The 24,760-nt window shown below is 43.4% G+C and overlaps 1 protein-coding gene across 6 annotated transcripts in view; it reads left to right on the forward strand.

Annotated features, from left to right (window-relative positions):
• The window catches only part of CUEDC1 (CUE domain containing 1), a 124,479-nt gene that overhangs the window by 79,518 nt on the left and 20,201 nt on the right, over window positions 1-24,760 (forward strand). For all 6 annotated transcript variants that reach the window (XM_084650731.1, XM_084650732.1, XM_084650730.1 and 3 more), the window contains 2 exons: window positions 12,587-13,220; window positions 19,229-19,356. In XM_084650731.1, coding sequence (XP_084506857.1) covers window positions 12,930-13,220; window positions 19,229-19,356 — 419 coding nt within the window. In that variant the 5' untranslated portion in view covers window positions 12,587-12,929. The remainder of the gene's footprint in view (window positions 1-12,586; window positions 13,221-19,228; window positions 19,357-24,760) is intronic.

Below are 24,760 nucleotides of genomic sequence, written 5' to 3' on the forward strand. Positions count from 1 at the left end.
AGAAGTGTCAACAAACAGAATATGAGGAAATACCCCAAAATAACTATTGATAAAGGTAAAGATCGCATCTACCTCATAGAGGGTTTATTATGAGCTTAAATGAATCCATGTCTGTAAAGTGGTTTGAAATTCTCTGATAACAGGTACTGTTGAAGTGCATGGGCTAATAAAGATAGATATTTTAATGTATTTACAGTAAATCAACCATGATTATCATCACTGCAAATTGTGTTCCTTTACATATGTAAACTTAGGAGCACATGAGGGAAAAGGCACAGATCTGTGATCAAAATGTATCATCTCTGCTCTGTCTAATACTTCTCTTCAAAGGCATACTGACAGACTGAAACAGACTTCAGAGCAAACTTTTTCCAAACTACAGTGTATTGTGTCATCCATGGTTTTGGAAATAGCTGAACACCACAATCCCTTAATGTTGTTTAAACCAAGACATGCTGTGGAGCCTTGTTGACGTATAGCATATTGTGCACATACCTAATTTTTAAAATATTCTGACCAGAAGCTTTCTATTATTCAGTCTGTTACTGCACTTAGACACGCTATGCACTATAATTTAGATGAATTGGCCCAGTCTTCCCTATCATGTTGACTAACAGCTACCTTGGAAAGGAATCACTGATATTAGAACAAGCTGACTTGATCTCTTGCTGACATGGGGCCTGATTTTGAGTAGTGCTGAGCACCCAACTGAAATCAATGGACTCTTTGGGCATTTGGAATATTGGGTCTGTGTTCTTCACATATAAAGCAACGTACTAGGATGCTTTCAGGCCCCTCCCAGAGGGTGAAATTCACCCCTGTGCAGAGGGCCAGTGCAAGGGTTATGCACAAATTAAACCATCAAAAAAGGGTGCATGGGCTTTTGAGCTAGGTCTATGACCATGGTAGATTTCACCCACACATGGAAAGGGAAGACCCATCTAAAGTAAAATTAAACTGTAAGCACCTCTGAGTAGGGACCTCTGGCACAATGTAAATAATTTATCTGAGCACAATAGTATTAGGCATGCAGCAATTCTTAGATTCTAGGTCCAGAAAGGACCATTGTTGTTGTCTAGGCTGACCTCTTGTATAGCACAGGCCATAGAAGTTCCCCCAAATAATTCCCCCCAACAATATAATACAGGTTAGATGGGTAGCGAGTAGGGTTTGTTTTATCCTACCTCTATTTACTAAATGACCTTTCACAGTTGCATCAGGCATAACATCTTTTAAACAATGCTAAACCTCATAACTTATTGTTTTTTTTAAAGGATACTAAATTAGATGCCCCTATATGACAAAGACAGATAATATCAACTGGCTTTGTTTAAGATACATTATTTAAAGTAAAGAGTTTATCACTGGGCCCCTTTTTACAGAAACAAGCTCATAAAGAAAATTTTTAAAAAATTCAGAAAAGGTGCTTCACTTTAAGCATATGCTACAGTATCATTGACTGCATTGGAACTTAAACATGTGCTTAATTTCCCATCCTGAACAGGAATGCTTTCCTAAGCTGGGGGCTAAATACTGAAGTGAATGGGAGTTGTGTCCTAGTAAGGAATGTGTAAATCCTGAGGTCTCAGTCCTACAAGTTGTTCCATGTGGGCAGACTGTGACCACAAATGTTGGGATGAGAGATTTAGTAAGGACATGGGATTTGGCCCAGTGTATGAAGACACTTATATGGCAAGCATTTTACTATATTCTCAGCAGTGGCAACTGTGGTCTGAATGTACCTTCAAGTGACATATTCATATGCATTTTGCCATGGAGTATAAAGCAAGCTGTCGATTTCCCTTGTTGTCCAAAGAGCAGACTAACACCCAATCAATGGAGGTCGCTTGCTCTTTCTTTTTGTGGTTCTAGGTGCTTAAAATTCCACTTGTCTTCTAGGATGAATTCCATTGACAACCGCTGAGTTCTAGTAAGCAAGCAACCAAAAAAGACACCCTTTTTTATAGAATGTTTGGAATATTGAGGTTCTAAGACTAAATTTTTGTCTTTACAAAGCTGTTCTTTATACTAAGCTGCCATGTTTTTGAATAAGCTTTCGTGAGCTACAGCTCACTTCATCGAAAGTTCACGAAAGCTTATGCTCAAATAAATTTGTTAGTCTCTAAGGTGCCACAAGTACTCCTTTTCTTTTTGCGAATACAGACTAACACGGCTGCTACTCTGAAACATGTTTTCAATGGCCTTCTTTGTATCTCATGGAGTGATCAGAATAGTACACAAGATCCCCTGCAGAATTCCCACAGTTTGACCACAAATGTCACTAGGGTCATCGCTAGATTCCTGTTGTTCCCTGGTCAGAGGTTAGTAATCAATTCATGAAGAAGAGACTTCTGCCAATTCAGTTTTTTTCTGAGGTGGGTTTAAAGAGACTCTGTTATTACTTTTTCCCTTCTTTCACCAGCATCAGGAAAGCATAATGACGATGTGTTGGTTTATAATGTGAATTGACATGATACCATCAGCCTAGCAAGTGGGAGCACCAATGAGATATTTTGTTGTTGTTTGACTTGAGAGATCAAAGTATTTGTAGCGCTCTGTAGAGTTACTACATCATAGCTGATATCCTGGCTCGCCACTGCTTTTATTTCTCTTTAGTATTCATTACTTTTGAAAACATCTGTAATACGTATTTTTATCTAATCAGCACATTAGGTTTTCTGGACTGCACTCAATCTCCCTTAGCGACTGTCTTGGTAGTTTAAAATAAAATGTAAGTGTGAAGGGGGGCCAGGGGCCAGAATGTAACACTGAAAATGTATGTTTCCTCACTGGTTACCACGGTTTCTCTGACAAAGGAATTCCACTCTCTTGTAATTATGCACCATGGTACTTTGCTGTTTTCTGGAGTCAGATAATCAGATGGTGAAGCAGGACAGGCCTCTTAGTAACTGCTACATGTTCAACAGGTTAACAACCAAACATGTAGGCCTGGGTTCTGTTGACAGTTACCTGACTTAATGCCTTTGAACGAACAAGGGGAAAGAAATATGGTCTAGTGGCTAATGCAAGGAAATGGAAGACCTAAGGGCTGGGTTTCATTCCTGGCTCTGCCCAAGATCGTACAGCAAGTCTATATCAAGTCCCTTAAACTTTTTGCTTCAGTTTCCCCATATGCAAAATACTTGAGATGTAATGCTTGTCAGTTGTCAAGCCCTTTTCAGTTTTTGGGTAGAAGTTGCAAAGTATAGGCTAAGCCCTCTAAGATGCTGAGTGGCTCTTAACTCTCAATGAAATTGACATCAGGATCTCTCTGTTCTCTGCCATGAAGCCTAGAAAAAAACTTGACAACAGTTAAGCTGCTAGTGTATCATGCTGACAATATTGTTGCATTGTTTCCATCTCAGACTATTTGTATGAATCTGTTGTCTCTTGTACTATTTACATTGTTTGGTGTTTGGGGCAGAGACACCTGTTCTGTTTGTAGAGTACCTAGCACAGTGGGGTCCTGGTCCATTATTAATAAATAGGCAGTCAGAATTTTAGGCCCCAGTTCTGCAATTTGATCAGTGTGGGTGCAGGGATGCTCCTACATGGTTCTAGTTGCAGGATCTCGACCTTGCTGTGGAAAGGCAACAAATTAGTTTAGGTTGAATTTAGGACAACAGTCTGCGGAGAGATTAACCATAAAAAAATAAAATCCAAACAGGGACCTTCCTTCTCAAAGAACTAGTGGAAAAGTGTCCTATATATACAGCAGAAACCAGCAACAAAACCAAAATGCTCTTGTTTTCGTAGTGTAGGTGGCAGATTAATTGATAAATCTGATGGAATGTAAGAAATGAAAAAATCCCAGTGTGGTAAATTCAAAAAGCAGGAGGAATTCCAGCAGAGGAATACATTTGTGAAATGTCACAGTTAACATATGTCTGGCTTTACCATTTGCCCAGTAATAAGTGCTTTCCCATGCAGAAAAGTTTGTTTGCAGTAAGCACATCTCTCTTCGAAGACCTGTGCAGGATACAGCTCATATTGCTCAAGGCTAGGTGCTTTGGTGTGAGACTCAGTAAACACTGGCTGACCTATCAGACACTGGGTGAGGACATGGTTTGTACTGCTTCCTGCGCTGATGACTGGAACAACTTTACAACAAAACAGCCTTCTTACTGTCCCTGCATGAACCCTGATTTTCAGAGCCCTGCTGTTAACCTGCTATATTGGGCCAGAACTCAGGGAAAGTTTGTTGGGGGTAGTTTAGGGAGGGCAGGTTGGTTGGGAGCAGAACTTGATTGAGTAGTAATGTGATACAGGAAGTTCTACTGATTCCTCATGAGTCATATTGGCACCTCCCTGTCCTTTCATATTATGTTTGGAGAGAGGCAAGGGACCCGGAGCTGGGAGATCTGGGTTCTGTTTCCAGCGTTGTCATTGGGCAAGTCCTTTTCCCCTCTCTATGCTTCCGCTTCCCCATTTGTACAATGGGAATGAGGTATACAATAATTTATTTTATTACAGTTACTATGTAGCATGTTGGATGGATTGATGGCAATTCTGTTTACAGTGACCTGAGGCTACCAGCATATAAGGTTACTGCCCGCTTCCCCACCCACCTTGTCCCTACACACTGACTGCCAGCTGGGTGGGAACCCACAACTCCCTACAACAACCAACCTTGGAGAGATAGAAGTATCGCATTTGTCAATGGATGCCAAAGAGAGCAAGCCCCCCACTATCCTGAATCCTGTGTTGGAAAATGTGTCCTGAATCCTGTGTTGGAAAATATGTCATTCCCCCCCCCCCAGTATGGATTGTGTCACACAACTCCAGGGCTAGATGTCAAGGCCAGGCCGGGGGCGGTCAACATGAGTGGTCAGTTATCAAGCTGTGTTAAGGAGACATGTCATGGAGTCAGGGTATTAGGAAGTCGGGGTCAGGCACTGAGTTGCAGGCAGGAGACGTGCAATGGAATTGGGGTTAAGCCAGGTCAGGATACCAGGAAGTCAGGGTCAGGCACCAGGTTACAGACAGGAAGCAAGTAGTGGAGTTGGGGACGAACTGGGGTCAGGAGCCAGAGTCTAAGGTTCATGGTAATGCAAGGTCTGGAGCAGAAGTGGGTAGTCTTCATAGTTGCTCAGACAGCTCCCTATAATGATTTCCTGGCTTATATACCGGCATGGGTCAATCAGTGGGCTGCAAGGCGGCTGCCAAGGCTCCACTTGGTGGAACTTCCTGCAGTATTTAGCTTTACAGGGTCACCCAGCAGAAACCCAGCATGAGCTCCAAATGGCAATGTGTAAGTGTTGGTGGCCCAGAACCACGATGATCTCAGGTTCTAGTCCCACAGGTGCTTACACTAGAGCAGCGGTTCTCAAACTTTAGCAATGTGAGGACCCCCATTTTGATTTAAAATTTTTTGGGGACCTCCAAGCCCCTCCACTCAGCCCTAGGCACCACCCCCACTCCACCCATTTCCCCAAGTCCTCTCCCCACCTCTTCCTGCTCCCCGCTCCCTCCATGCTCACTCCCTCTATCACTTGCTCTTCCCCACCTTCACTCACTTTCACTAGGCTGGGGCAGGGGGTTGGGATGCAGGTTGGGGTGCAGGGTGCAGGCTCTGGGAGGGTGTGGGAGGGCGTATGGGCTCTGGCTGGGCAGCGCTTACCTCGAGCAGCTCCCGAAAGCAACTGGCATATCTCTCTGGCAGCAGCTTCTAGGCGGGAGGGCCAAGGGATCTCCACGTGCTGCCACTGCCTGCAAGCACTGCCCCCGCAGCTTGCATTGGCCGGAAACTGCAGCCAGTGGGAGCTGCAGAGTTGGCACTCAGGGTGGGGACAGCCCGCTGAGACCCCCTGACCCCTGCACCAGGGGCCACAGGGATGTGCCGGCTGCTTCTAGGAGCGGCACAGGACCCACTGTGGCCGGACTTCTAGTGCCTAAAATCTCCCGGTTTGGCTTCAGTAGCCTCTGGGAAATAGAGGTGGGAGGAGTTGATTGAGGGAAAGGGAGTAGTTGATCAGTGGGGCCCGTGGACCCCTTGGAGTACCTCGGGCACCCCCAGGCGTCCGCAGACCCCAGTTTGAGAAACACTGCATTAGAGCCTTCGTTATGCTGCATGTTCTAACGTCCTGTCTGTGCTGCAAACATAGCTGAATTGAAGGAACCATTTACTGCTTGGTGGTTAATGGTGCAGGGCTGTGCATATTTGCGGATACAGTTTAAACATGGTTCAATCCAATCTGCGTTGTAGTACAAAACCATATGTAATTGTACCAGAGGACAACCATGCAACAGTGCCCCCCCTTCCCTCCCCAAACATGGCTGCTGTTGTAGTGTAGACGTGTTCTCATTTGGAACCATGTTTACATTGAGTTTATGCGTGGCTCTGTAATGCAGTTGAGAGCTAATGGAGATGGGGCACAGAGCGTATGATTGTGCTAGGATTAGGCATTCATCTGAGGACACGGTGGATGAACCCTTATAAACAAAGATCCCATTTTTTCATTGAGGAGGGAGGATAATCTTATGGCTGAGGCACTGGACTTGGCCTCCCAAAAGGGTTAAATTCTGTGCTCTGCCACAGACTTCTTAGGTGATTTTGGGCCCGTCATTTAATCTCTGTGCCTCCTGTTCCTTAACTGTAAAATGGGAACAGTGCTGTTCCTGACTCCCACTCCCTCTTTGTCTTGTTCATTTAGGTCAGTGGTTCTTAACCTATTTACCACTGTGGGCTGCATATGCAGCTTTCTACGTGTTATGTGGGCCACATCCACGCAACATATGTACTACCTGTATGGCCCTGAGGATGTCTCGTGGGCCACAGCTGTTTGCTGATTGGTCCGCAAGCCACCTGTAGCCCACAAGTTGAGAATCACTGATTTAGATTGTGAACTCTTTGGAGCAGGGACAGCCTCTCAGTATGTGTATATACAATGCGTAGCACAATGAGGCCCTATAGTTACTACAGTAATACAAATAATTAGGGTCATAAAATGATTTTAAAAATTGACTGCGATTAATTACAATATTAAAAAAATTAGGCCACGGTTTTAATTGCACTGTTAAACAATAATAGAATATGAATGTATAGTAAGTATTTTTGGATGTTTTTCTACCTTTTCAAAATATATTGATTTCAATTACAATGCAGAATACAAAATAAGACAGGAAAAAAAGGGGGACATGGGTGCACCCCAGAATACTTACTAAACAGAATGCTCCCATGAGGCATCAGTGACAGAACAGGGCATTGTTTTGAAAAGAGACTTCAAACAGAAGTGCAAAATTAAGTGCATCCGTCTAATGTTTCTGTTGGGCTTAGTACAGTTCCCTTGAGGGATCTCTACTGCATTGTCATTGTTCTTTGCTTGGATACTGGGCTACTCTGTGCAGCCTATTAAATTGCTTAGAATAACTCAAGGTGTAAAAGCCTGCAGCTTTATTGCTAACATGAATTGGTTAGTATAAGGAACATAACTTTCATGCATAATACATATACATGATAATCAAACAGTTATGCGTGGGTGACTTAAGAGGTTATTGCTCTGCCTAATGGTTTTGAATCTGATTACATGACGTTGCTAAGGTCCTTCTTTTGACATTTTTATTTTAAAATAATTTGATTTGGGTTCTTTTGTCATTAAATATAATTTCTGGAACAGTTGTATTGAACTCTCCACGTGCCAATTAAGAAAAAGCCCTTGAAAATGTACATTATGGACCAAAATTGTCCTTGGTGTAAGTCTGTTAATCAGTGGAGTTAATCTAGAGATGAATTTGGCCCTGTGTCTCCAAATGAGAGGCAGGAGCTATATAATCTGTTTGTGGTAGGGCTGTCAAGCAATTAGAATATTAATTGCAATTAATCGCACAATTAATCATGCTATTCAACAATAATAGAATACTATTTATATACATATTTTTGGAGGTTTTCCACATTTTCAAATATATTGGTTCAGTTACAACACAGAATACAAAGTGTACATTGCTCACTTTATGTTTATTTTTATTGTAAATATTTGCACTGTAAAAATAAAATAAATAGTATTTTTCAATTCACTTAATACAAGTACTGTAGTGTAATCACTTTATCATGAAAGTTGAACTTACAAATGTAAAATTTTGTAAAAAAACACTGCATTCAAAAATAAAACAATGTAAAACTTTAGAGCCTACAAGTTCACTCAGTCCTACTTCTTGTTCAGCCAGTCGCTCGGACAAACAAGTTTTGTTTACATTTGCAGGAGATAATGCTGCCCACTTCTTGTTTACAATGTAACCTGAAAGTGAGAACAGGCATTCACATGGCACTGTTGTAGCCAGCATTGCAAAATATTTACGTGCCAAATGTGCTAAAGATCCATATGTCCCGTCATGCTTCAACCACCATTCCAGAGGACATGCATCCATGCTGATGACGGGTTCTGCTTGATAACAATCCAAAGCAGTGCAGGCCAACGCACATTCATTTTCATCGTCTGAGTCAGATGCCACCAGCAGAAGGTTGATTTTCTTTTTTGGTGGTTTGGGTTCTTTAGTTTCTGCATTGGAGTGTTGCTCTTTTAAGACTTCCGAAAGCATGCTCCAGACCTTGTCCCGATCAGATTTTGGGTTGAATGCTGTACCTTCTTTGCGTTTTGTCAAATTTGCAGTGAAAGTGTTCTTAAAATGAACAACATGCAGGGTCATCATCCGAGACTGCTATAACATGAAATATATGGCAGATTGCAGGTAAAACACAGAGCAGGAGACATACAATTCTCCCCCAAGGAGTTGAGTCACAAATTTAATTAACGCATTATTTTTTTAACAAGTGTCATCAGCATGGAAGCATGTTCTTTGGAATGGTGGCCAAAGCATGAAGGGGCCTATGAATGTTTAGCATATCTGGCACGTTAATACCCTGCAATGCCGGCTACAAAAGTGCCATGCGAACATCTGTTCTCACTTTCAGGTGATGCTATAAATAAGCGGGCAGCTTTATCTCCCGTAAATGTAAACAAATGTGTTTCTCTTAGTGAATGGCTGCACAAGAAGTAGGACAGAATGGACTTGTAGGTGCTGAAGTTTTAAATTGTTTTGTTTTTGAGTGCAGTTATGTAAAAGCAACAAAAATCTATGTTTGTAAGTTGCACTTTCACGATAAAGAGATTGCACTGCGGTACTTGTAGGAGGTGAATTGAAAAATACTGTTTATTTTGTTATTTTTATAGTGCAAATAAAAATAATATAAAGTGAGTACTGTACACTTTGTATTCTGCATTGTAATGGAAATCAATATATTTGAAAATGTAGAAAAACATCCAAAATATTTAATAAATTTCAATTGGTATTCTATTGTTTGTTAGTGTGATTAAAACTGCGATTAATCGTGATTAATTTTTTTAAGTTAATCACTTGAGTTAACTGCGATTAATTGACAGTCCTAGTTTGTGTTAAAGTGAATTTCAATCTTGAATTTGGTGACTTTTCCCTATGTTTGATTTGCCATATTTGCAAGGTGTTTATCTGCTGTTTTGAAATTGTCGAAGTTGGTTTTACTTACTTTCTCTGTTTAGAGAGACACTTAATCATCTATAAATAATAACACTGCAATTGGAGATTTTGAATGGTTTTATTTAGATTGTAACTCTTTGGGGTAGAAAATGCCGTTATTGTTTGTTCAGATGGTAAGCTCTTTGGGGCAGAGACCATCTTTTTGTTCTGTGTTTGTAGCACATCAGAATCCTGAATCCATGACTGATTGGGGTTTCTGTGTGCTACTATAATATGAATGATTGGCTGCACAGTTGTTTTTTTTTCTGGACACATTATCTTGGAAGTTATCACATTCCTTTGATTAGGAAATCCGGTACTTCCTTTTTGATATTTTTCAAAAGCATACTAACCTCCTCCTTAGAGCTGTTATTCTCATGAATTTCTAAGGTATCAAGGAGGGATTTATTAAAGAGGAATTTATAACCATGCCAGAAGATAGATATGATGACTTGGAAAGGGGAGTAAAGCAATGTGTTATCCAAATTGTGGTGACGCCAGTTCCTTTTGCGGTTCTTGTTCTGAATGGGAACACTGAACTGCTCTTTCTCAGTAGCAAATCCAAGTGACTGTGTTTTATACAAATGTGTTTTAAAATCTCCTTCTGAAGCTCCCTCTGCAGATAACTGTGCTCATTTCCATAAGTGCCATATAAACATGTCTGCTTAGTCACTGTGAAATGTTAATAAATAATTGAAAATACAGTGTTGTGCTGTTTAGGGAGAGTGTGTGGCTTAGTGGTTAGAACGGCACTGGAAGCCAGGACTTGACAGACACAAAAACACAGTTGTGGTCCGCCTAGTCATGCTTTTCCTCCCAGCCTGTCAGGGCTCCTTCCCCACTCTGAACTTTAGGGTAGAGATGTGGGGACCCGCATGAAAGACCCCCTAAACTTATTCTTACCAGCTTAGGTTAAAAATTTCTCCAAGGTACAAACTTTGCTTTGTCCTTGAACAGTATGCTGCCACCACCAAGCGTTTTAAACAAAGAACAGGGAAAGAGACCACTTGGAGAAGTCTTTCCCCAAAATATCCCCCCAAGCCCTACACCCCCTTTCCTGTGGGGGAGGTTTAGATTGGATATTAGGAAAAGCTTTTTCACTAAGAGGGTGGTGAAACACTGGAATGCGTTACCTAGGGAGGTGGTAGAATCTCCTTCCTTAGAGGTTTTTAAGGTCAGGCTTGACAAAGCCCTGGCTGGGATGATTTAACTGGGAATTGGTCCTGCTTCGAGCAGGGGGTTGGACTAGATGACCTTCAGGGGTCCCTTCCAACCCTGATATTCTATGATTCTATGATTCCTGGGGAGGCTTGAGAATAATATACTAACCAATTGGTTACAATATCATTAAAGATCCAAACCCCTGGATTTTGGAACAATAGAAAAATCAGTCAAGTTCTTAAAAAGAAGGATTTTATTAAAAATAAAAGAAAGGTAAAAATCATCTCTGTAAAATCAGGATGGAAAATACTTTACACAGTATTCAGATTCAAAACACAGAGGATCCCCCTCTGGGCAAAACCTTAAAGTTACAGAAAACAGGAATAAATCTCCGTCTTAGCACGGAAAATTCACATAAAACAAAAGATAAACTAATCCGCCTTGCGTGACTTACCTATACTGGTTGCAATATTGGAAACTTGGATTAGGATGGGTTGGAGAAGATGGATTTCTGTCTGGCCTTTCTCAGTCCCAAGAGAGAACAACCATGTAAACAAAGAGCACAAACAAAAGCCTCCCCTCCTCCCACAAGATTTGAAAGTATCTTGTCCCCTTATTGGTCCTTTGGGTCAGGTGCCAGCCAGATTAGCTGAGCTTCTTAACAGTTTACAGGTAACAGGATGTTGCCTCTGGCCAGGAGGGATTTTACAGCACTGTATACAGAAAGGTGGTTACCCTTCCCTTTATATTTATGGCACAGCCTAGGAGGTAAAAGTATATTTCTCTGTCTACTGATGCCCATTGCTGTGGTATCTGCGTACCAGTTGTATTTCTTTGGCTGGAGAGATGCGTCCAAAGTTTTGACAAACCCAGGCCCCATTTCCAGCTTTGTTTCACTCCTGCTTGGTACTTGAGATAAGTCTCATTATTATCTGTACTTAATGTGGCTAAGGTAGAATGTAGTATTAGTGCATCAACTATGAGAAAGAGACCGAGAGACTTTTTTCATTGGACCATATGAACTGGAACCATAAACTCACTGAATATTAAATCTCACCAAATGAGGGTAAATCCATCCTCAGCATCATATCCACTCATTATACTCCACACCTGAACATAGCCGTTATATGAACAACATACCCCCATATCTCAGTGTCTGTACTTTGACCCGTTAACCTTTTACCCCCAGTCGGGGATATTGCAGATTATGTATTCCTTATGCCATCTGATCCTAAACCGAATTTTGCACCCCTTGATAATCTGTACCTTATTCCCTGATAACCAGAAACTTCTGCTCTTAAACTCTGTACCATTTTTTTTATTTTATCATCATCTTAATAAAATTATTAAATTAGTTTAATATATGCAGCGTCCTCTTCTATCCTGGGAACTGTCTCCTGCCTTAGACCTTGTGACAGGCTAATAGGTAATTAACAGCTAATAGGTACAAACAGTCTTTTGCAACTGTGACACTGTTTAAGCCCCATGGCCTTGCTATTGGCCAAGCAGAATAGACATACACAGCGTAAATGACCTATGTGTTCTGTGAATGGAGCTGGTCAGAACTGAAGGGTGTTTTTGTTTTGTTTTGTTTTGTTTGTTTTTTTAAATTGTGTTGTTTCCCGGTAGAGGGTTGGAAACGCACCCATTTTCACTATTTTTTTCCTCCTTCCCACCCCCCACTTATTTTTTTTAAATCAAAATTTTGATCAGAAACATTCTTGACATTTTTTTGAAATGTTTCATTTACTGAAAACCAGGTGCTTCACACATTCTTTCTTTCAATGATTTCAAGATAATTTTTGACAAACTTCCAGAAATATTTAGAGGGAAGTCCACATCCTTCCACCAAACCCCCCTTCTTTCTATTAAAAAAAAGTTCTGATCTGTTTTCCCCACAATTCTGTTCCAAGCGTGTTTTGTTTCTTGTTCCCAGGTTACAATATGCTCCAGTGTCTCAGGAGGCTGTCGTGTTGCTGAAGACCTGTCCTGCACAGGACTCCAGTGGAGAACTGCTTGGAACCAGGCCCCTCCATGTTGGCACAGCAATCCCTGCTCTTCTGTTGAGGCATCCTGGATGTCTCCCCTTTGTGTGCTGGATTACTGGGCAGTAGTGCTAAAGGATGGCTATGTAGCTTCTTGACCACAAAGCCGACAGGTGGCGCCCTCCCCTCCAACCTCTTCCTCACCTAGGATTTATAGTCTCTCTCTCTCTTTTTTTTTTAATTTCTACAGCAGGTTTTAAAAGATTAAACATTTTTCAAAAACAGCTCTCAAAAATGACAAGCCTGTTCCGGCGGAGCAGCAGCAATGGCAGCTCAAGGAACAGCTCTTCCACCCAGGAACTCAACAACAGCCGGCCCACCAGGCAGGTGCGACGGCTGGAGTTCAACCAGGCCATGGAGGATTTCAAGACTATGTTCCCCAATATGGATTATGACATTATTGAATGTGTTTTGAGGGCTAACAATGGAGCTGTGGACGCCACCATTGACCAGCTCTTACAGATGAATTTAGACGGCAGTGGTTATGATGACAGCTCGGACTCAGATGACAGTATTCCCCCAGAGGTAACGTTCATTACCCCCCGCATCTTGCATGGGTTGGGGGCTTTGTTCACTGGCATCCAGGAAAAGGATCGGAGTTCTTGTCTATAGACAGGGACTATGGGGTTGGACTCCTGGTTTCTGTTATCAGCGTTTCTTGTGTGACCTGAGACAAGTGATTTAGCCTCATTGTACTTCAGTTTCCCCACCTGTATAGTGATTATAATACTGTCCTGCTTTACAGTGCGGTTTTATTTACCAGCGTTTTAAAGCACCATGACATCCTCAGATGAAAGACACTGTATTAGGCTCCAATTCAGCAAAGCATTTGAGCACACACTTAACTTTTAAGCATGTGAGTAGTCCCACTGAAATCATGTGCCTATGTGCAAATACATTGACTTCACACACTTAAACTTCCAGTACAGTATAAATACAATGAAGTCAATAAGACTACTCGCATGCTTGACAATTATGTACATCTTCATGGAGCACTGCACTTCATTCTTTGAGGTGCATTCTCTCTCTCTCTCTCTCTCTCTAATATATATATTTAGGAAGTGTCTGCTCATTCAAGAAATGTACATGTGTATATTGTACTGGTATAATGGTATAATATCCAGACAGTGTATTAATTAAAGGAATCTCTTTTCTCATGTCATATTTTACCTTTAGTGTATTCTGAAGTTTTAGGTTGTCCCTCAAGAGCTAGGTGGATTGGTAGTGGAATATAAACATTCTTTTTTACCTTTGTGATTGGTTCAACTGCAGCTTGGAGGGTGATCACCAAAGCTGATTACATTTGGCAGCCCTTGCGTTGTTTATATGCCATGAGAAGGTGCAGTTAGAGTGCCTGGTCCAATAGCTCTGGTGCTGAGAGCATGAAACATCATCATGGTTTGGCCCTACCTTTGGAACTGAGTTAACTGAATCTTTGTCACTAAAGAGGAAGGAAGGAAGCAAATCCTTTGAGTAAGTAGAAGTCATATTGCCTAGTTTTCAGAGCAGAAGTGCACTAAAGAGTCTCAGCTTTGCAATGCTATTGTCACAGGAAATGTCAGCATCAAGTATTTAACATATTCTCTGTATTCAGTTCTATGCTCTTTCATTTCCGCATTCCTCATGTACCTTGAGATTGAAGAGTAGCTATGATCAGGATTTCTTTGCTGTAAGCAGGACAAATGCAAGATCTGATAAAGAGAAGGCAAAACATTGAAGCAAAGTAACTAGGAACAGCATAGCTAATACTTAATGACCTAGAAGGAAACCAAGATGGTGAAGTGAGGATGCATCTAAATGTTATGGGGGGTCTAGTTTGCTCTTAATGCATGTTTACAGCTCTCCCTCCCCCCGTATGGGCATGAAGTGTGTGAGTTCTCTGTTGCTCAGTGTGTGTGTTGTATACCTTTCTCTGTGTCCTATTTACAGAGGATGTGAGTCTGTTACAGCCCCCAGTTATAGAGCCTCTCTCTTCACCTTGAGCTGTAGATACTCATGTTTCAGGTCTGGTTCAATCCCTGGTGGCAGCCAAGATAGTGGCCATCACATGTACACATAAAGTCTCACTTGGTGAGTTCCCTGTGCTGGGGCATAGCAAGCCATCCCTTTCCTATGTCTGCTGATAAGAAAAACAGCAGTATGTTCCGATGTCAATAATAAAAATGAAACAAAGTTAAAGTTCTGACTCCCAACACTTTTACTTTCTTTAACCTCTTAGTAGAAAATGATGACATGAGTGCATGAGGGAAAGGATGGAGAAAGGAAATTCCATGGGGCATCTATTTAGTTTGTCTAATTAGCAAGAGTGAGCAGATTTCCAGTCCATAACTGGATGGATGGTGGGTGGGACACAGGGTATCAAGAGAAAATCAGAGATCTACTGAAACAGGAAGTGTTTATTGAAAAAGCTATTAACTGAAGATACAAACAGACTTCCACACAGCTTGAGTTCCAGCTTTGTCTACTTTGTTTACCAGGGAACATGCTCCGTCTGGAACTTTGTGCAAGCACAGAGACACATTTGGTGGCCTTCATATGTTTACATCCAGTTATACTATCAAAACATATGGTGAGGTGCAGAAACTATGGTGAAGTAGTTTAAGAAGGGATTCTCTGGGTCTGCATGCACTAGAACCCGCATATCAGAGTGGAAACCGTGCATGTAACTCTGACTCATTGGAATGAAAAGTTACTCTGCAAACAAGTAACTTTTTAAGGCATGTTGAGTGGCAAAATGCAAAGGCATGTGGCGGAAAACTTCAGTTGCTTTTCAAAGAGGCTGTTTTTGTGTTGCACTTTCTGATGGTGTAACCACTCACTCTATTTTGATGAGCTTTGTTTCATAGGAACAAAAAGTAGGAAGAAAAGAACGGTGGGTGGGTAGGAAGAGTCAGAGCAGAGAGTTCTACCTGCAAAAGCTGACAAGGGCAGATTGTGTGTCAGGGCAGCTGGAAACTGGCTTCAGATTACAAGAGGCTCTTCGACTATTTATGGATTAAAAACAACCTGACAAGACAAGGATTTCTAAGAAGAGAACTGTGGCTTCCAACATCAAGGCAATGGGACCTTGCAGGTGCTGGGGGTCTAATTTCCTCTAATAGGAGTCATGCAATCAGGAGGGAGCTGTATTTTTGTGACTTGGACCTAGATCCTTGTTAACCATATCATTCTGTATGCTATAGGCATCATGCGCATCCTCCTCCTCCTTCCCTTCCTCTTCCTGCCTCCAGTTGCATTGTGCCTGCATCAGGTATCAAGAAAGCAGGCTGTGTTCTGCAAATTGTCTACTTTTAAAAAGAAAATTTTCTCTTTCTTGGATTCTTCTTCATCTTGGTCTTTCCAGTGGTGATTCCATCATTGGGTCACCTGGGACGTTGCCTCACATAGAAGAAATATCTAAGTAAAATAAACGTCCCTGCCTTTTGTTCACAGTTACCCTTGGATCTTCCAGATGAAGTCCATTGGGGAAACCCTAGAACATGGACTGTTTCCAGCTGGGGCCTCCAAAGCCGGAGGGCACGCGCACTTCAGTGAACAGGCTAGTAGCAAGAGCCAAAGCCTGGGGAGTACTTTTAAAAGTGCCCTTTCTGAGTGCATGTGCCCCTGAGAAGAATTGCAGAGGATTACATACCTAAGATTTGCACCTGGAGCTGCCGCTGGTGCACATTCACCTCCCCCCTCCCAAGGAACCGCATAGACATCTAATGACGTGATGTGTCATGGTGATATTTATAGCAAAGTAACATTGACAAGTGATTAAAGCAGGGGACTGGGAATTCATACTCCTGCATGCTTTCTTAGCTCTGCTACGGACATCACTGTGTGACCTTGGGCAAATCATTTAGGCCCAGATATTGAAAGGCATTCCTGTGCCCTATGCCTACTGATTAAGGGGTTTAAATCTCATTTTCAAAAGGGCTTTGGACACTTAGGAGCCAAAATCCCATTGACAGGCAATGGGCCTCTTACTTACCTACTTCACATGGAGAAGTTGGAAGACTCAATTAATGCTAGTTTGGCAATATAAGATCCTCTAATGTAAAGTGCTGTAAAAGTGCAAATTGTTTATTAACAACAGTCCAGGACTCCTCATCATACCCACTGATATTACATGGCAATTTGCTGGTGAGCAAGGTGTATTTGTTTTTGTAGCTAATTTTATGATTGAAATTAACACCTGTGAAAGGGAAGGTCTTATACCTTTAGCCCTGTCCCAAGCATGGTGCAAGCAGGCACTGTTCAGGCTCTTCTCCTACATACTTCAGCCAGTGCCCCTCGGTGCAGCAGTAGTGCTTCAGCAAAGATGCTACGTATGCTGATGGGATGGCTTCTCCTGCTGCTGTAGGTACTCCACCTCCCCAAGAGGTGCCAGTGCTGCCTACATCAGGGGTTAGGTCGGTTTAACTGGATTGTCCACACACCTGAGCAATATAGTTACACCAACCTCATTTTCTAGTGTAGGCCAGGCCTTAGGGTATGTATGTACTACTATGTCTGCACGGCAGCTACACTGCTGTAGCGTTGTAGTGTAGACACTAAAGTGATGGAATGAGCTTTTCTTTTGCTATAGCAAATCCACCCTCTTGAGAGACAGTCATTAGGTGGATGGAAGAATTCTTCTGTCAGCCTAGCAGTGTTTATTCTGGCGCTTAGGTTGGCTTAACTATGTCTGTCAGGGATGTGAATTTTTCACACCCTGAGCCATGTAGTTAGGTTGACCTAAGTTTTAGGCATAGAGGAGGCCTCACATTCTGTATCTTGTTCTGCACTAAAGGAGCACTAAATGAACTGAGTCATAGCACCAAGTAACTGTTTAAGAGCCATTCCCAGGTGCATGTTAGTTGTCAAGGTATGCAGTGCTCTGGGTTTTGTAAAGTAGGTCAGGAGGCCAATCAGTAAAATATGCAAGAAGTTCAGAAGCAGGTTTCAGTTTGATTAGTCAGGCAGGCACACATTCGAGTGCACGGTTCAAACAGTGAAGCATGCAGCTAGATCAGTTTGTTTTAAAAGGCACTTGAGGTCTGAGCCAAAACCCCACTGAGTCAGAGGAAAAACTTCCATTGACTTCAGCCAGCTTTAGATCAGGCCCTTTGTGAAGTCCGTTCCTGGAGGGCATCGTGGGGATTGGAACCGAGATGCCTAGTCTTCAGTGGCAGCTCATAAGTGACGTTGCTGCTGGTGAGAGATGCAGAAATCTAGAATCAAATTAAAGACACAGTCACTGGAAGCATCAACTTTTAGAGGAGGTCAAGAAGCAGCTCCTTGCCTGGTCATGTTCCTCCCCAGAGAGATTATAGAGGAGCTGGACACCTAACAGAGAAAAATAAGCCTGTGTTTAAAATCAATTCACTGCACTGTGGCCATCATTGCGGGGTCTGTGTTCCCAGTGCAGGACTGCACGTGCAGAGCAATGCAAAGGTGTGGAGAATGCGTTTACCTCCACACCATTCGGGGTGTGAACTGCAGACTCTCCCTAGGCTGTGAGGAGAGGGAGTTATAAGAGAGAGAGATAAAGGCGACACCAGGAGTGACTGCACTTTGCAGCATGGAAGGCCACAGTCAGCAGCCTGCCAGGGGTTGCCATGCCAACTGCTCGATCCTGGAAGGTGCTCACTTTTTTCATAGAAGTCAGAAGTTTCTGAGGAAGGGATTTTTTTTCCCCAAAAATCACTTAAGCGTGCAAACTTCATTGTCTTTCAGTGGCACTGGTGTGCCTAAGTGGCTGAGGTGCTTTTGAGAATCCAACCCTGAGTGCTTAGCACCTTTCAAGATTGGGACCCGGGTTTTGCGCAAGAATTGTTGCACACTCTTAAAAACCAAAATGAAATGCACCCACCCTACCTGCTGGTGCTTGTACAGTATCTGCCTTGCTTGTTTAGTTTCACTAGTGATAAATACTATAACTGATCAGCTGAGGCCCCGAGTCCTGGTGTCTTATTACAACATGTGTGATGGGAGAGATGTTATCCCTGCCCCTTCCTTTCAGGGAGCAGAGATGATATGTATTCAGCTAGCCATTTTTCCACTAGGTGGTCAAGTTATCTCTGATAACTACAAGTTTCCCACCCACTGATTTATTACAGGTTTCTGAGTGGTAGCTGTGTTATTCTGTATCAGCAAAAACAATGAGGAGTCCTTGTGGCACCTTAGAGACTAACACATTTATTTCACTCCATGCATCTGATGAAGTGGGTTTTAGCCCATGAAAGCTTATGCCCAAATATATTTGTTAGTCTCTAAGGTGCCACAAGGACTCCTCGTTGATTTATTACAGTGTGTCTTAAAGGGACACTGCTGGGTTTGGCAGCCCCCGCATTAGCCTGATGTAAAATATGTGATGGGCCTGATTCTGGTCCCATGTTGACATTACACCAGTGCTGCTCCATGGACATCCATAGAGTTGCTCCTGATTTACACCTGTATATGTGAGAGGAGAGGATCGGGCCTCCCTAGGCATGTCTTGCATTGTCCAGGCTCGCCTCTGCTGACCCGTGACTGGTCTCTTATTTTCTCTCCATCATTTATTTGTGTAGATTTTGGAGCGGACGCTTGAACCGGACAGTTCAGATGAAGAGCCTCCTCCCGTCTACTCGCCCCCTGCCTATGATATGCATGTCTTTGACCGGCAGTATCCACAAGCTCCACCAAGCCCCCCTCCCAGGTAAGAGCCACAGCGTAGAGTCCACCCAGCATGAGTCCACTGTCTCGCAGGAAATAGCCAGGAGCAAGCTTGTTCTGGGTTACCATAATGGGGAACCGCTAGTGTTGGGGTCATGCTCTGAATCTCTGAAAGGATACTGTTGGGGTGGAGCAAGTGCATTTCAACATGTTTATCTCACTGCCTATAGTTTCCTTTTACAGACTAGAGTGAATTTGTTTCCTTAACAAAAGGTTTTGTCTCCCACCCATATCCAAGTGTGCTTGGGAATGCCAGGCTGTGCATGCTGGCTTGCTGATATAGGGATAGTTGAGAGGGCCGGACCACATAGGCTGGAGCATTGCTGAACTTGAAATGGTAGTGAATCAAACCCACAGGAATGCCAGTTCATAAAAATGAAGCAAGCTAGTAGGTAACAGAAACACCAGGCTGCTTTCTTTTGGGGCTAGTGATGATGTTGTGTACGCTGCCTTGTGGAGGAGGCACTGGTAGCTAAGAGAAGCGCGAAGCACTAATGATGGGGCTTCTGACAGCTCCAGGAACCTCGCTGCCTCAGTGGGGGTGTTTACGACAGGAGAGCAAAAATTGGAACCATTTATATTTGAGTCTGATCTTTGTAGGAGGAGCAGGATGGGTTTGGATCTAAACCGCACCAGACGCAAAATCAAAATCCGGATGAGCAAAGTTTTTAGTGCAATTGCAGCACAAAATTTTTCACCCTTCCTATAGTCACAGTAGGTTTTGATGGAATGTTCCACCAGAAGGGGTGAAAGACTGTCCTGCAGCCTACCCCCTAGAAAACTTAGCATGAATGGAAAAGAGCTATCCTTTCTCCCGTGTTGCTAATTAGATGGGCTTGCACACCATTCAATACACTGTCCTCGCTGCTGTCTGTCATATGTTCTATTTCACCATGTTGCTTTGGCCAGAGGTTGAGTGTTTTTGAAAGGCAGATGCGCCAGACACATTCCGAGGCTGCACAAATGGTGCTTCGCTGCGTTTTGGCTGGCCTCTTGTGGAGTTGGCTGGTGAGAGTTAATTAGGATTGGGTGAGATAAAGCCAGAGGGGATGAATGAAGATCACAGCTGGGTGAAAATGTCTGCAAGGCTCTAGAAACTCAACAGCTGAAAGGCCCAGAAAATAACTCATGGGCTGAATGGAATGTCAAAAATTAGCTAAAAGAGGTGAGCTGTTGTTTCATCTAAACAACAGCAGGTGGTTTCTCTCATTAAGCCTATTGCTTTTCATCATTGAAAACAAAGAGATTTTATAGTCAGAAAATGTAGAGTAACAGAGATGGTGGCTATAGAAATAGCACATATGTCCTTAAATGTAGATAGCTCACTGCATTCCTCGGGCACTAAAGCCAGACTTCATTCATTGTTCAGTGTGTCCTAGCAATCAGTTGTCACGTACTCAGAAGTAAAACTCGACCATAACCTGACATGCCACGCTCCCTGGGAACACCTGAAAATTAAGATCTCTTCCTGTACCACCTTGGTGTGAAAACTATTGGGAACCTCCTGTGGAGCCAACCCTTTGGTCCTTCATACATCTGTCCCTGGTGTTTGCTCTAACTGAAAACTGCTCTATGGTCTGGGGTGAAGCTGCCACGCTTAGGCTGTCGACACAGAGCTGAATTTGGCCACTTGTATTATTAGTGGCTGTTTGAATTATACTCCAGTCTGTGTTAGTGCACATTCTGGCAGACCTTTGACAAGATGCCATGACCGTCAAGTCTGCTTGGAGAGCTCTGAGAGGTGAAAATCAACCTATTACGTTTCTGGTTGACTGGTGCCCCATTTTCAAACAGGAAACAACTTGCAGCGCCAACTCCAAGATCTGCTTACATTCAGGGGAGGAATCCCACTCCTGCAGATGGTGTGTGAGACAGTGGCTGATGTCTTGACACTCTTTTGCTAAAGCAGCTCACCCACTGCTCTAGAGGAGTACCATGCGTGGATGGTCAGTACCACCAGGCAGCTGAAAACTAGGTTCTTACAGAGTGGAAGCATTGGTGGAAGAGAGAGTCTAACACACTGAGTAAATTCAGGAGTCCATCGCTGCACCTGCCTCTTTGTCCACTTAATCGTAGATCGTGGACCAGCCTCAACAGGGTACGCTCTGGCTCATCCAGAGTAGCCGCAACCATATACAGGCATGGATTTCCTCCATGTGCTGCGACTGGGGAGCAGTGTTGCAGACAGTAACTCATGGGGTGGAAGTGTGGCCAACCCAACATCTGGAGGGTGGTTTACCCCTCGCCTCCTGTGATACAGAGGCTATGCTTTGCTTATGAACCTGGACATTGAGCTCTGTCATATGCATATGAGAGGAGGAGGAGCAATCACTAAATTGTACTGTGGATTAGACGAGCTTAAAATGAACTGGCCAGTAGGTATGTCCAAGTTGTAATAGTTGTCCACTGACCTAGTAGATGTGGTGGAATCAAAAGTGCTAAATGGTGTAATGAGCCCTGTACTGCTGAGAGCTCATTGAGATTCTACTTTAGCTTGGCTGGAAGAGGCCTGGACTTCTGGAGCAAGAGGATCCAAATTTTATTCCTTTTGTTGCGGTGATGTTCTGAGTGGCTATGGGATGTGTATCACTGTGATGATTGGGGAGTTCCAGTTGGCCCGGGATTTGATGTTTTCATAGAGCGTAAGGCCAGAAGGGACCGTTAAATCATCTGAATATCACAGGCCATAAAACTTCAGTTACCCCTGCATTGAGCCCAGTAACTTTGCTTGGTTAAAGTCTATCTTCCAAAAGGCATCCAGTCTTGATCTGAAGACTCAATCCACCACTTCCCTTGGTAGTTTGTTCAATCGTACTGCTAAAAGTGGCCTGTTTTCTAACTGAAATTTGTCTGGCTTCCACTTCAGCTATGATTTCGTGTTCTGCCTTTCTGATCCAGATGAAAAAGCCCTTTTGTAGCTGGTATTTCTCCCTGTGAAGGCACTTAAATATATATTACATTTGTTGGTGTCTTTTTCTGTCTCTAGTTTCCATTATTCTGTGATATACTAACAGGCTCTTCAGTGCATCTAGGCGATAAAAGCTTATTTTCCCCCATAAGGCATAATATTGATGTGTGTGTGTGTATATATATATAATCAGATAGCTTATCAGTGCAACCTCACAACTGTTTGCTATATACTGTATCCCTGAAATAGCCTTTTGGGGATACCAGTGGCTGTCCTCCTGACGTTCTGCGGAGAGGTGCCAACACATTACTGACCTGAGGGCAGCCTTGACAATTGGCAGAGAGCCTGAGGGCTGCGCCAGGTTTTTACAAAATGGATTTATCCAGCTACGCTCATCTTTCACTGTGAAGGCGGCATGGGGCACTCTGTTTTTGACCCAGCATTGTGTACTGGGATCTGTAGTTGGTTTGGCCACTTCTCTGCCGGTTCCATAAGATCTGCAGCTGTTAAGGAGGCTGGCTTAAGAGAAGCAGGCTCCTCTAGAGAGTGTGGCTGTGGAGGGTCAAGTGATGCAATTCACTGATGTAGAATTGTCCTGGGGGTGGAGGGAGAAATGTGCTCTTCCTGATCCTTTAATCAAACCCAAACACCATATGATTCTTTGGCTGACTCCTGCTGTCCCTGCAGTGCCTCTGCAGGATGGGTACAGTCACAGTTTGAAAGGGAAGTTCCAAAGTGGGAGTTGCCTGGCAAGAGGCTTTTATTTGTTTCCTTCACCGTGTGTAAGTGGTAATGAAGACATTAACATTCACACGCAGTCATCATCGCCTCCTGCCACCTCCGCTGACTTTTATGCTTCGCTGCAAGCCCTGAAAATAAAATCCACAGCTCCTAAGCTCTTAGAGAAAGCAATACATTCTCTCCCCGTCAGCACAAAATCTGCAAGAATGGAGCTCCCCACCTCCCTCCTCATCTCTTCTGTCCCCTGCCAGCTTTGTGCCTTCTTTCAAGCTTCCATGTACTCCTCTCAATTAACGTACACCAGGCCCCCGCTGCCCCTCCAGCTTCAAACACCTCCTGGAAACCTGATAACTAAGAGCATCCAGACTCCGCTCTGCGTTTGTTCTCAGCGTTCTGCCTGCCTCTTGGTGCCTGTGGGTTGTTAGCTCTTCAGGACAAGGATTCAGTTCTTTGAGCAGTGCATCTTGCTTTGTGTAAAGCACCTTGTATGCTGACTTTGACAGATAAATAATAACTTCTCCTGAAAGGGTGTTAATTGGGGAAATCCTTGACACAGAGGCAAAGCCTGTCCCACATATGGGGAGATTTGGAGGGAGCGGGGGAGATGAAGATCCCAGAAGAAACCCCCTCCCCCAGAAAATGCAAAATCATAGAATCATAGAATATCAGGGTTGGAAGGGACCTCAGGAGGTCATCTAGTCCAACCCCCCGCTCAAAGCAGGACCAATCCCCAATTTTTGCCCCGATCCCTAAATGGCCCCCTCAAAGATTGAACTCACAACCCTGGGTTTAGCAGGCCAATGCTCAAACCACTGAGCAGAAGCCAATTTCAAACTCCCAGAAATGCAGGCAGCCCCACTCTAGCAGTGGGTTCAATTAGTCTGTGGAATAGCCTCCCCCAAGGAAATGGGGTCCAGTGCTCAGGGTGTTTAAAACTAAACAAGATAAATCATTAGGAAAGATACAATGAGGGACAGTCCTGGCCGTGGTGACCTAATGGGTCTCTTCTGTGTCTGCGTTCTGTGATTCTGGGGAATGCTCTGGCAAACAGCCCCATCAGAACTCCAGAAAGAATTGACCAAATGAAATTGCAAATGAAAGTGTTAACAGACTGATAGGCAAGAAATGGCTGAGTAGGAAGATCCCCTGTCCCATTATCTGAGTGTGGTTATAGGGGAAGATAGAAGAAGTGGTGAGCAAGGCATGGCCTGTGGACCCAGAATATGATAAAGGGCTGAGGATACAGGCTATCCATGTACATAGACTGCCTGCCATCCGCGTACAGCGCTGATAGTGATGCCTAGGGTGCTGTTGATTCACATTCATAGGTTCCATTTGAAGCCTCTGGTGTTCACCCATTGCTGAAGCAGACAGATTTGACATGCAAAAGAGTCTGCTGCAACTTCCAGTCTTACAAAGCAATCTGGTGGTAGGGTTAGCACAGAGCAGGTCAAAGGACTTCTTGGTTAGTGATGTGCCTTCTGCTCTGTAGTGGCCATTACAACACTGCAGGGGTCACTTCCATTTGGTTCTTGAACTTCACCCTCTGGCGGAATCTAACCGTCAACAGTTACTCCATCCTCTTTCAACGGGACTGAAATGTACAAAACTTCACTTCACGTTACCCTTACAGGTTGCCACATCCAGTCACGTCACTTGGCTTATCAAGTCTGGTATCCTGCCTCAGCTCTGGCCCTATGCTTGAGGGTTTGAAGGAAGAAAACACCTCCCTTCTCTT

This window comes from Lepidochelys olivacea (assembly GCF_965140295.1).
Source record: "Lepidochelys olivacea isolate rLepOli2 genome assembly, chromosome: 17".
NCBI classification, from domain to species: domain Eukaryota; kingdom Metazoa; phylum Chordata; order Testudines; family Cheloniidae; genus Lepidochelys; species Lepidochelys olivacea.